The 13,049-nt window shown below is 42.4% G+C and overlaps 1 protein-coding gene across 1 annotated transcript in view; it reads right to left on the bottom strand.

Moving 5' to 3' along the window:
* Positions 1-13,049, bottom strand: part of SNTB1 (syntrophin beta 1) — a 116,018-nt gene that overhangs the window by 37,135 nt on the left and 65,834 nt on the right. The window contains exon 3 of the mRNA XM_005241207.4: positions 5,404-5,611. Coding sequence (XP_005241264.2) covers positions 5,404-5,611 — 208 coding nt within the window. The remainder of the gene's footprint in view (positions 1-5,403; positions 5,612-13,049) is intronic.

Raw genomic sequence — 13,049 nt, 5'->3', positions numbered from 1 at the left:
AGGAGACCGAACAGCTTGTAATATATTGACACACTTTGCATTTCAGAGATAGTGTCAGGACCTGAAAACCAACTCCAATTTACGATGGCACTTTGGTTATTGCCCCTCCAGAATCAGGTGTTTCCCCCCACCCTGATCCCCACATCAGATTTGTGGGAGCAGCAACACACTTGCCCTGCACAGGCAGAGCAATGTGAACAGGAACCAAGTACTGGGGTTAAGATCTAGTGAGAAAAGCTCATAAGGGCATTTTCTTCACTTTCAAATATCAACTTTATAAAAGACAACTTACTTTCAGCAACTCTTACTTTAAAGTTTCTCGAAGGAGCTTTAAGATCATTTTAAATAGCGCACTGTCTGTAAGATATTTGACATCCAGAAAGAACAGTCTCTGGCTGCAGAAGTGCTTTTTCTTTCCTCCAAGCCTACATTTACAGGGGGAGACACACAGCTTGGGATTTCATTTAATTCCCACCCCCCCACCCCCCCCCAACTGACCCAGCTACAAGCCTGGTGCCTGGCTACAGCTTCAGCTTCCCCTGAAACCAGTCATACTGACTGCTGAATTGGCGAAAGCTACCTTTGCAAAACCACTTTTGCCAGAACACCTTTTTGTGTTTGCATTGAAGAGGCAAAAATGTAGATAAAGCTTTTGCCAACAGTATCTTGGTCTACTACAGCAAATGTTACGGAGTGATAAAATAAACTACCATTTCCTCAGTGTTTTAGCTGTCCAGCACAAGAGCAAATTTGCTACTCATGAAGGAACTCAACGGTAGGTGGGTAAGCATGAGGAGAAAAGCAGCGATGCTTGTTTCAGCTTCTCTATAATCCACAGGATGTGCAAAACTATATAAAAGTGGTGGAAAAGAGAGGTGGAAAAGACATTTCTACAAGAATTGAAAGTATTCCTGGAAAAACAGAGGAAATTAACACGCACATGGAAAAGCTCCTCAGTTAGGACGACATTACTAACTTTTTTTTATTCATTTGGTCACTAAAGTATCTTTACAGGGAGCATTAAAAAAAGGAAATACCTGGAAAGATTAAAACCCACACATTGCTGTTCCCTCCCACTTAGCATGCTTGTTAATCCCACAGGTCTTGCTGAAGTGAAAAGATAAATACAAGGAAGAAAAGGTGATGCGGAGAACACACACTTCATTACAAACAGGTACTTGCCATTTCCTTTAGTTACAGAAAAGTTTTAGGACGCTGGTGACTAATACGACTCCCTAATCCTTGTCTGGCCTCAGACACCCTTCCCATAAGGTCAAGATCGGGACAAGGTTAGTGCCTTAATAAAAGAGAGAATATAGCATCTCTAATGACTACTTCTGGCTGTTTTTCTCCTTACCATTCTCACCACAGTGAGCATTTTCTTTCTTAAAGTGATGCACAGCCCTTTCCTTTACCTGCAGACAGACCCTCACTGCTCATCCCCTGCAAGGCACAGCCAGGGACCTGATGGTGGACCTGTGAGATGGATGTTTCACGCCGAAGACACAAACTTAGGGCTATCTTCACAGGGAAGTTCAGTGAAGGTGGAAGAATCCTGTTAGCATGCCATTCCTTAGTACCTTAGATAACCTACTATTTATTTTAATGTTACCCACCCGAGGGAGGCTCCGCTAATGAATCTATTTCTGTAGTACCATAAAGGTTGAAGTTTAGAGCTAAGTTTAGAGCAGAGACATAAAAAATGTCAAACCAGGAAACAGCTTAATGAAAGCAGAGAGTAATCACAGCAAATTACAGTGAACTTTCTATGGGATTACATTTTGCATTCCCCAAACAAGCAGAGGAATTCATCTTACTTAGTGTTGTTCCATTTTACTGAGAATTCACTGTAAGGATATGCTATGTAAGGAACATAATGGGATGCCATAAAAGCTGTCTTAAAAGCTACAGTCTAAGATGCTTTTCAAAACAGAGTTCAGATTTCTTCCCACTGCAGTCCATGGAAAATAGCAAGATATGCCACAAAATATCAAAGAGAAGAAAAATAATAGTAATATAAGGCACATATTTTATTTTCTGGCTACTATAATGAGGTCTCTTTCTAAACTCCAATGTTTAGAAATCAACCAGGTAAGGTTGTAGAAAGAAAGTCCATCCCAGGAGAAGAAAGCTGGTGGTACTGGGTTTGCATGGCAAGGTTTTGGCAGTGGGAGGGCTACAGGGGTGGCTTCTGTGAGAAACTGCTAGAAGCTTCTCCTATGTCTGACAGAGCCAATGCCAGCCGGCTCCAAGACAGACCCACCACTGGCCAAGGCCGAGCCCATCAGTGATGGTGGTAGCACCTTGGGGATAATGTATTTAAGAAGGGGGGAAAAAACTGTACAACTGCAACTGGAGAGAGGAGTGAAACTATGTGAGAAACAGCTCTGCAGACACCAAGGTCTATGAAGAAGAAGGGAAAGGCGGTGCTCCAGGTGCTAGGGCAGAGATCCCCTGGTAGCCTGTGGTGAAGCCCACGGTGAGGCAGGGTGTCCCCCTGCAACACATGGAGGTTAACGGTGGAGCAGATATCCACCTGCAGCCCATGCAGGACCCCATGCTGGAGCAGGTGGGTGCCCACAGAAGAATATGACCCAATGGGAAATCCCCACACTGGAGCAGACTCCTGGCAGGACCTGTGGACCCGTGGACCCATGGGGATAGGTTCCCAGGCTGGAGCAAGTTTGCTGGCTGGGCTTGTGACCCTGTAGGGGACCCAGCTGGAGCAGTTCATGAAGAACTGCAGCCCCTGGGAAGGACTCTCATTGGAGAAGTTTATGGAGGACTGTCTCCTGTGGGAGAGATCCCAGGCTGAAGCAGGGCAGAGTGTGAGAAGCCCTCCCCTTGAGGAGTAAGGAGTGGCAGAGACAGCACAAGGGACTGACCACAACCCCCATTCCACATCCTGCTCTGCCACTGGCAGGTAGAAGGTAGAGAAAATTGGGAGTGAAGTTGTGCCTGGGAAGAAGCGAGGGGTGGGGGGAAGGTGTTTTAAGGTTTGGTTTAATTTTCTCATTACCCTACTCTTTCATTAGTAATAAATTTAATTCTTTTTTCCCCAAGTCAAGTCTGTTTTGCCTATGATGATAGTTGGTGAGTGATCTCTCCCTGTCCTTATCTTGACTCACAAGCCTTTCATAATATTTTCTGTCCCTTGTCAAGGTGAGTATGGGACTGATAAAGTGGCTTTGGTGGGTGCCTGGCATCCAGCCAGGGTCAACCCAGCACACAACCCAGGTACTCCCTGCATGCTTCCAAAAGTCACTGCAGAATTTAATCTCCCCCCCACTGGCAAAATCAGGTTTTGCATGGGGAGCATCTAGCAAATACCCTGTAATCAGCACTTCACCCAACTGCTTTAAACTCCTCCTTTGAAACAGTATATATACTGTTTGCATATATACAGTATCTACACCTTCCTCTCTGGCCTTGCAGATTATCTTTCTTTCAACCAGGCTTTACAGCCCACAGTCCGGTAACAAAATAAAAGCAATTTCACATAGTATTTTACCATATGTAGTGATGTTATCTACTTTTCAACAGGTCTCCAATACGGTAAGAAGCTGGGAACTTTTTACCTCACTCCATTACTATGGCACAGCTCTGGATGGTTAGTTTAGTGTAAAAAACATGTTGGCCTTTGGGTAGTAATGTCACCGCAAATCTCTCAAGGCTAATTCCTGATGACAGCCACTGAAAATACACTGGAACGTGCACAGAACTGCAGCCTGGCTCTATTAAAGGCAACAGAAGTTTCACCACTAATTTCAGAAGGACCTTGAACCAGTCCATACTGAGTAACATGAAATAAGATCTCAGTCCATAAGGCAAAAAAAAAGAGGAGAAAGAGGTGTGTCAACAGGCTATTGTGTATTAACTGTAAAGAGAGGAAATTCATAAACCAGAAGCATGCCATGTATCCACTTGAAATGACCTGTGAATATATTACATATAAGCGCTACATGATCTGCTAACAGAGCAGTTACTCTTTCAGAGGAGAGGATTTTACAACAGAAATAGCCTCTTATATTCAGCATTTCGTAAGTTTATAGAAACAGACACAAAAGGGAATACAAGATTAAAGACCCCACGGCTATACAAATATGTTATAATTTATATATATGTATTTTAGCATATAACATACATATATATATGTTAAAATTTATTTACCAATGCTTTGCTGTTTTAACCCCCAATTATTCCTCCAATTTTTTACATTCTTTCCCGCACTAAGCCACAGAATTGTGCCGTCCTCCTCACCCTGCAAGCCTGGAGGGACAGACAGGAAGACATATCAAATCTGCCTGAAAGGTTTTGCAATCTTTGCCTCATTACAAGTGGTGTGGACTGACCCACATTTTGCTAAAAATTAATGGTGTGCATTCTTAAAGGACACTAGATAGATATACGGCACCTGTGCTTGTCTCCCCCATATTTGCATCTGCAAAATCCCACACAGAGCTAAAACATACAGTATTTTTTATAGGGCAGTCACAATCAGCTTTCCACACCTGTGCTGGGTGCTGTACCTAGTGGCCATTTTTCCACGCATCCCAGCTGGAGAGGCAGAGATGCTCTGAACAGCCACCCAGGCAGTATCTGGATAGGAGGTATTCTACGCACAATCCTAACACTGTTACCATAGCAAATCCATACTTAAAAGTTGGTGTAGTGCCTAAACAAATTCTGAGACTACTGATTTAAAACCAGATTGTATACTGATACCATTCCTGTGCATTCATGGGTCAGTTTTCCACAGGTCAATAGATCCCAAACTACTTTCAAACTGAACACCAGGTTTCCCTTGTGGCATAAAATATTTTGAGACTCAAACTGTGCACGACACGGGGTAAGAGCTGCAACTGCAAGCTCAGCCTTCTATAAAGCTCAGCTCAAATGCAGGGTTACAATTAAAGAACAAGCTCCCAGGCGCAGCAGGGACACCACCTCGTGCTCCAGACCATGCTCAGCTTCTGCAGCCAGGCATAGCAGAGCGAGGATCACGGACCAAGTAACTGGTTATCCCCCAGGCTGGGAGAAGGAAGGTGAAAACTCACATAAGTGAACAGGAGACATAACAGCAGGGGAGCTTGAGGCTGGCATCAGTTTTTGTGACTCGTGTCCCATGCCTGAACTTGACAGATGATGAGACTTTTGATCTCCCAGGAAAGTCTTTGCTAACTTGCATACAGAAGTGAAGACTATGGGGACCTTCTAGTTTTTTTGAGGTTTTTTTTTAAAAAGCACAAAAATTGGCATGTTAGGAAAATAAAAGTCTTAATGGAAAGCTAAAGCAAAATTCAGAACCTCGTTTAACCTCTCCACTATCAGACAAGGCTAAATTCAGGAACAAAAAGGGAGAAAGAGAGAGCTTAGAAATGAAAATAAGAACGTTTTCTTTACCTTTTCTGCAAGCCAGCCTAGATGCCTGATCTCTCGACTTCCAGCAATCCCTGTTTTACCCAGCTGGTCTCTGACCTCTGCAATCACCCTGGGGATGAGCTCATTGACACTGGAGTGGATGGCATTGAACCAGGCCTGGGCTGTAGCTGAATCCTTACTCCTGAGCACCACGGTGTGCTTGGCATCGGGTGAATGAACTTCAATAAGTCTAAAAAAATGGGGGGGGGGGGGGGAAAACACGTTCACTCAGATACCATTATGCAGCTAAATTTATTACCTCGCTTAGTGTTAGCAATGAATTAACAAGAAAGATACTAACATCAAGACCTAGCACTAAAAACTTACCTTTACAACACATGACTAGAGTAGGATCATCTTAACTGAAGCCAGGTCTGTACTGGCATTATGGTAAAATTCTTGAGAAGGTGATTTGATGATGCAGATGCAGCCCCACATCTAGCATGTCAAGGAGTTTCAAATATAAAGGCAAGAAGAGCATTAACCCATTAACATTCACCAACATGGCAACCACCCAGAACTGCCCAACAGATGACTGCAGATGGAGAAGCCAGGGATAATCTGATGCCTTCTTTAGCTGGATATCATGGTACACCCAGAGCTTCTCAATCTGTTTATTTTACACATACAGAGCTAAATGAAAACCACCTTCATCCCAAATGGAGGAGTTTTCTTAGGACTGTGCTGTGGTTTCAGTGACACCAGTAAGCATCAACCAGAAGCCCACGACAATTGTCCTTCACCAGGAGTTAACAACATCCTCAGTGTTCCATTTAGATCCTGCTAACAGCGGCAGCAAGAAAGTGCTAATTGCAACCATATGATTGCTTCTGGCAGGCATCTTTTACAGTTTTCCACACTCCTGTGGAGAAAGATGTTTTTTTTCCAAAAAAACATCCTTACTAGACAATCCTTCAGGCTTCCACCCCACCACTGTGGTTTGAAAAGCACAAATCAACACAGTTTTCAGGAAAAATGAATCCTGTCCATCGCGGTTATGGGACCTGTGCCAACACCTTTGCTAACAACAACAAAACAAATATGCTTTGAGAGACAGCTGCAGCTATTTTCAGCTCTGTTTTCAGTGAAGTTATTAGTTATTAGTGAGGCCTTGTGTGCTCTTTATAGCTTTGTGGGCCACTTTTACTTGAACATCTGTTAAATAACCCACAAAGTAATAGTCTGGTTTATCTTTATGTAGCAATTACAAAACCAAGCCCTGGTCATTGCCCATCGCTCAACTCCCCGTCACATTTGTAGTTTTTCATTACACATGTACAGTGCCTGCCCCTGAATGTTACCCACGCAAATTCAACCTGGGATCTGAGCCTAAACACATATTTCTGTCCTGTGTACTGCTGCCCGATCTCTGGGACGCACAACGATTCCTTTCTGTAACAGAAAAGTAATTAGTTCGGTGGAATTTGTTCAGGTTGTGGCTCAAAATAGTACTGTAAAGCAAATATTTGTTACACAATTATAAAATCCTGCAATTTGAAGCTTAGCTAACAATTAAGAGATTTTAATTAATTGGTTAAATCAGAACAGAATCCAGAACAGAGGATGACTCGACCTGCACAGCTCTCTAGGGCTCAGAGAGCGAGGATTGTTGGTCTCATGTTTGTCCATTTTGGGAAGGGGAGGTCTCCACGTAGACATCGCTCTAAAGATAGAAAAGGTCATGACTTTCCAGACTCAGCAGCTGAACTGTTCAGGGTCCTAAATCACTGTTTGGATAGCTTAAAGAGTGGGTTGATTTTTCAGAAACTGCTGAGCCAACACAATAACGCATGTTTCCTCAGTAAAGCTGCTGGAGTTCAGCACTGTCTGAAAATAAAGGCTTTTATTTAGCCGCTCCAGGATGCACCAAGGATTCAACTTCAGGTACCACAAGGAAAATTCCTTGTCAGATGATGCAGGTCTGGTGAACAAGAAAACTATATAGACAGGCATGTTCCAAATCACACTCTTATTTTTTCTGAACGGCAAAAAAAAAAGCCATCTTCCTTAAAGTTATGATTTAGCCCTTTGCATCCAACGATCATTACATTCAAGCACAGCTACACACCCTGGTCTGTCTTCCCATCAGAAACACTGCTCTCCCACTGCTGTATGAACTTGAGTTTGAACTTGTTCTTGTAGGCAGCTATCAATAGAAACAAACTGTACAGGTTTGGATTTTCAAAGTACATAGTGGCAATCAGTGCAACATTGTTTATTACTTACTGAGCACTTTTTTGCAGGAGATCTCACAGCAGTTTATAAATGCGGTCAGTGACAGCATCCCCATTTCACCACTGAAAAAGTGAAAAAGTGTATAACCCAGACAAGGCAGGGAACCAGCACTCAGGATTTTCTGCACTCTACATCCCATTTTAATACTTCCTTTAAAGACAAAGCTTATTTGGACAGCACAGCAGTATTGTGCTGCTTTTGAAAAATGTTAACGCACTGTATGGATTGCATGAAACAATGCTCTTTACAAAAGCTGTGTTTTCTGTAAGGGAATTCTCACCTTCAAAGTCACCGTGTACTGTGCAGTAAACAAAGCACTGAAAAAAAGACTATGAAGACTCAGAAGAACGTGCTGCTTCTTCAGTTGCAAAGGAACAGCAGCTAACTTGTGTAATTTCTTTTTAAGTTAGAACTGTAGCAGGCTTTGGTTTAAAAACAAATTATCTAGAGCTGGAAAAGCTTCCAAATGGCAACTCGCTGCCCTCCATTTTGGAAAACTCTTAAACTCTTACTTTAGCAAATGGATTAACATACAAACAAGTATTTTGCTACTTGGGCCTTCATCAAAGTTATTTCCCTTGATGGTGGCTATTTATGTATTTGTACAACAGTTCTGTCTCCTAAAATAATGAACATTTAGACAGCTCTTAACAATTGTTTCAGGGGTTCTAAACTATGCATATTGTAACATATACACATCCTACTCTGATATCAGTGTATATATTCTAGTATAGATATGCGCACGCACACACATACTAAGCCCTGCTTGCAAAAATACTTTTAAAATATCATCCCTCAGTGATTTCTAATGGGGCTATTTTCAGGACTGCTTGTCAGTCATCAAAGTTTGATGGTGATGCGCTAACAACTGCAGAAAGTCTACCTCACTCCCTGAGCTGAGTGACAGGAACATTGGACAATACATGCTACACTTCTCAAAAGTGAGTTCAAAACAGGAATAAATGCTGCTTTGACAGCCCTAAAACTGAATCCTTTTATCCACAGCACTGGTCTAGCCTGAAGAATATGTCTGCAAGCATCGTTCCTATGCAAGCTGCTAGGTAGGGCACCTTTTTTATTCATCCCTTAAGGACAAAAGTCTAAATCCTCAACTGTCTGAACTCTGCTACTGGCTATTGCTATAAGATCTGGGCACTAAACTATCCTTAGGAAACCAGGCTTGCAGATTTCCACTAAAAAGCCACAACTCCTGTCTCCGCAGTCAACTGGGATTGAGATACTACAAGAAACTTAAAATCTTCCTGGAAACCCATGGGCTCTGACTACAATCAGATGCTGAAAGCACTGCATCCCTATAAATTTTTCCCTTTTCTGCCTTTCAGCCTACGCTGCTTTGATTCACCAGTCCATTTGGATGATGCTTTTTGTATAACAGCTGACTGATGGCATTTCCATATTTTTTGAAAAGCAAAAAAATAACAGTGACCTGAGTAAACTCCACACTAAAGCACTTTAAATGTTTCCAGCAGTCCAGTCATTGTAGCTTTGATTTGTTCCTTGGCTAAACTGACCACCGCTTACTGACTTCTGTTTATCTGCAGTTCAGTGATAAAGTTCTCTTAATTCCCCACTGAATTGAAATATTTAGGGCAATGCCACAGCTGTGTTTATTCTCACACTCCACCACAGTTATGTAAATACCGCATATGGAGCTGTTTCTGATAAAGCCCGTACCAACCCAAAGGAATTATATGTTAGCTCTAGATGGCTGCCAAGATGTGCGGCATCTCTCCAGCTTGGCAATGCATATGAATGATATCACATTTTCTCAGAGATCATTTGGCAAACCTTATAATAAAAGAGTAATTTTCTCTCTCCTTCTCAGAGTCCCACTGAGCTGAAGAGTGTTTCTAGCATTCCCCTTCTCTACCCCCAGAACACAGGGGTGACACAAAACCCGGCGCCTCCAAATGCTGTAACTTTGCCTGTACGAGGCCAAAACTTCCTCCCTCACTTCATCATCAGTTTTTACTTTGCAGAGGATCAGAAGAACTTGAAAGCAAATGTTTGATAGGCCATACTCATTCCACATTTGATAAGGCCTTTTTCTGTAGGAGTGATCATTATCTCAGAAATACCTTCTATCAAATCTCTTGAAAGGCACTTCTCCCACCAGCATTGGCTCAGGACCAAATCAGGCACTGATTTACACTTCATGCCTCTTCCCGGGTCAGATTATGCATTCAGTGACTGATTAAAGCGTGGAGAAAATCCCTTGAAGTTAATGATAAACTGGAGCCTGAGTTATTTGTGTCCAGCACGCTATTTTGATTTTGCATTGGCATAGCAAGGAACAAAACACTCAGACACTGACTCTGCAAACTTAAAAAGGGATCGAGGGCCAAATGCTCACTTCATCTTCTCCATCACTCTCTGCACATGAAAACATGGCAAGTAATTTTGTTGATTTCTGAGAGTACAAACACAGGAGCCTTTCCAGCATAGGGGGGGGGGGATTTAGAGGAACACAGTCAGAGGTTATATTTACATAGTTGTAGGTTTTGTTGTAAAGAACCCTGTTGGGGCTCTTTTTCAATTCTACAAGCAGCATCAGGAGATGAACCAGGAATAAAATACATTGAAATTAAGCAACAGAAACTTTGGATTTAGTCCTCAAGGAAAATATTGCATAGAGAGATTTTTAGTCTTGCAACAAATTCCCGAGCATACACTGAAGAAGCATCTTGATCTGATGCACCTAAATGGAGGTGAAAGCAATTTTACCAAGCAGCTGCTCTTTGGCTCTTTGGCATAGAAAAATCCCACTTAATTACCAAAGTCTGTCGGTCCCCTCACCATCACAAGTGTACAGGCTGTATTAACAGTTACTTGCTGACTTTCAACTTAGAGCAATAAATACAACATGGATACTTGTATCTCATTGTAAATACAACATCGATGCTTGGGAGCTGGACTAGACTGATGTCCGAACAGAGGGTGTATAAATCATTAATAAGCTGTCACAGCTGATTTCATTTTTATTTACTAACAGCTGTGCTTTAATAAAAGGGGTATCAGCAGAGTTGTGTTGCATGCAAGTAAGGAAGGGGTTTGGCTCTGTAACAGACTTGGTCACACCACCATGTACTCATTCCAACTGATCTGCAGAGCACAGCACACACTGCATTATATACCCAGAACAACAGAACAACTACAAAAATAATGTAATATTTTTTTAAGTGTCTATGGATATTAAGGAGCAGAACTCTTTCCCACATTGCACCTCTTATCTTTTTCTTTCTTTAATTTTTCTCTTATAGTCTGGTTGTAATAGTGCTGAATACTGGTAACGGAGGAATACACAGTCCGGCCATCTTCACAGTGGATTTAGTACCAAACAATGACAAAAGTGCTGTTTCAAGGAACACTGAGTTCAGTTACTGGGGGGGCGGTTTGCAGGAAATTACTTCAGAAACATGGTGGGAATTTGATTTAACCTTTAAAAGATGCTGCCTGAAACTTTAAGACCAGAAGATGTTGTGATTGGTGCGGTCATTACATTGATCACAGCTCCCTGAAGTTACTCAGCCACAGCAAGAGGGAAAGTATATTAATGCTAGGGGGAAAAAATTGTTTTGGCCACAAAAGCAATCTGCACCTCTAGCAAAGCTACAGCCAACCTCAAAGAACCTTCTACAGCAAAGCAAACCTTCTGCAGCTGGACCTGCAAGAGCTAAGCAAAAAGCAACTTACTGTAGCTGGTAATAGTGGTAAATGACCCCTTCAGATTGAGAAGACAGTGGAGAGTCTCATGCTTCTGCATAAATAAGAGATCATGGACTTGGAGGAGGATTAGATGTCTTCCAAGAAGGAACACCACTGGTGCTGTTGCTGGTAGGCAGTGTTGTAGTAGGACCCAGGAGAAAGAAGTGGACATGATTCACAAGCATGGATGAACACTAATAGGGAAATGGGACAAATGAGTAGGGCTGCTGACAGATCAGCTTTGTCTTTCAGACAAATTGTCATGGGTGAAAGTGTCACCGGAAGAGACAAACAGCAGGTCCACCTCATCTAGCAGAATGTCTCTCAATGTCTCATTACTTTATACACCTCATTTTTGGCTTCCGTAACCAAGAAATCCCAGGGATCAGTGCTTAGTGGTGGAGTGAAGCAAAACAGAAACTAGACTGTTCAACAACCACAACAACAAAACCAAAAATTCCTTCTGGATCAATTGTTGGCCTTTGAATGCTGGGGAGAGAGCACGACCTGGAAGCCAGTCTCCTGGAGATACTGCCAGCCCCTTCAGGGACAGTGGGCATAGGTCACCTCCCGGCACTTTCACTACCGGCAGTAAACGCATCTTCCCATTGAATAGACTCAGAAATTGATGGAAAAGTCATGAGAACAAGTATTAACTTCAGCTAACTCTCCCTGATTCCTATTACAGAAAAATGGAATTTCCATCGGTAGAAATGCATGAGAAAGCTAGAAGCAAGCCCAAGGTATTAAAACGGCAATGACTGCATGTACAACTGAAGCACTAAAGCCCAGCCTCAGCACCTACCAACACTGAGCTGGAGCACCTATGATAGCAGCCCACTACACAAGGCTCATGCTGTGGCTGTAATTTGCAATTTGCTGCCATACAAGTAACTACGCAAGCTGCAGGAGGGAGCAGCTTTGAATACATCTGCTGAAAATCTAGCTCGTTGATTAACAGCAGGTCAGGCCAGATCAGAGCTGTAAGACTGAAATCCAATTTGCACACCTGCTGATAAGCAAGGGAAAGCACAGCGCTGAGCACAGAACAACAGCCAGGCAGGAAAAAAGGTCTCGAGTTTGTCACTAACTCCAAGCCATAACACGAGGACTGTGGGAATGAGGAGCATGGCAGGAAATGAAACCTTTGCATATCAACTTTCTTTGTTTGGCAGATCTCAGGGGTGTTAAAATTGCTCTCCAGTATTGTTTAGCAGCAGCTTGGATGTTAGCACTTCACATACCTTTACATACAGACACACATAAAACATGATTAACTGTTTTCCTCCTGTGTCCTGCCCTGCAGCACTCACTCTGCTCTTCCTTTCCCTTTAATGTGTGACACATTTCTTGGAGCATTTCTCTTTCACCACCTCTTCAGTGCTTTGATTTTTCTCTCTCTTTTTTGCAAAAAAAAAAAAAAAAAAAAAAAAATGTTCACCAAGTAATGCCTGCTGCAGTTCTTACTCTCATGGTCCATCGTTTGGCTTCTTTCTCTATCACCTTTTCTTAATTTGTTCCCCTCCCTTCCATCCAAAATTCATTAACTTTTTCAAAACTCCCCTAACTCAAGCAGTGGCTGAAAAAAAACCCCAAAATACAACAAAAAGCCACCAGCGTATCTTCTTTTTCTCCATTAACTCATTATTCAAATATTTTCACAGAAA

The sequence above is a fragment of the Falco peregrinus genome, chromosome 3 (assembly GCF_023634155.1).
Source record: "Falco peregrinus isolate bFalPer1 chromosome 3, bFalPer1.pri, whole genome shotgun sequence".
Classification (NCBI taxonomy): Eukaryota; Metazoa; Chordata; class Aves; order Falconiformes; family Falconidae; genus Falco; species Falco peregrinus.
Note: the sequence above shows the minus strand (reverse complement) of the source record. Positions and strands in the feature narration are given on the sequence as shown.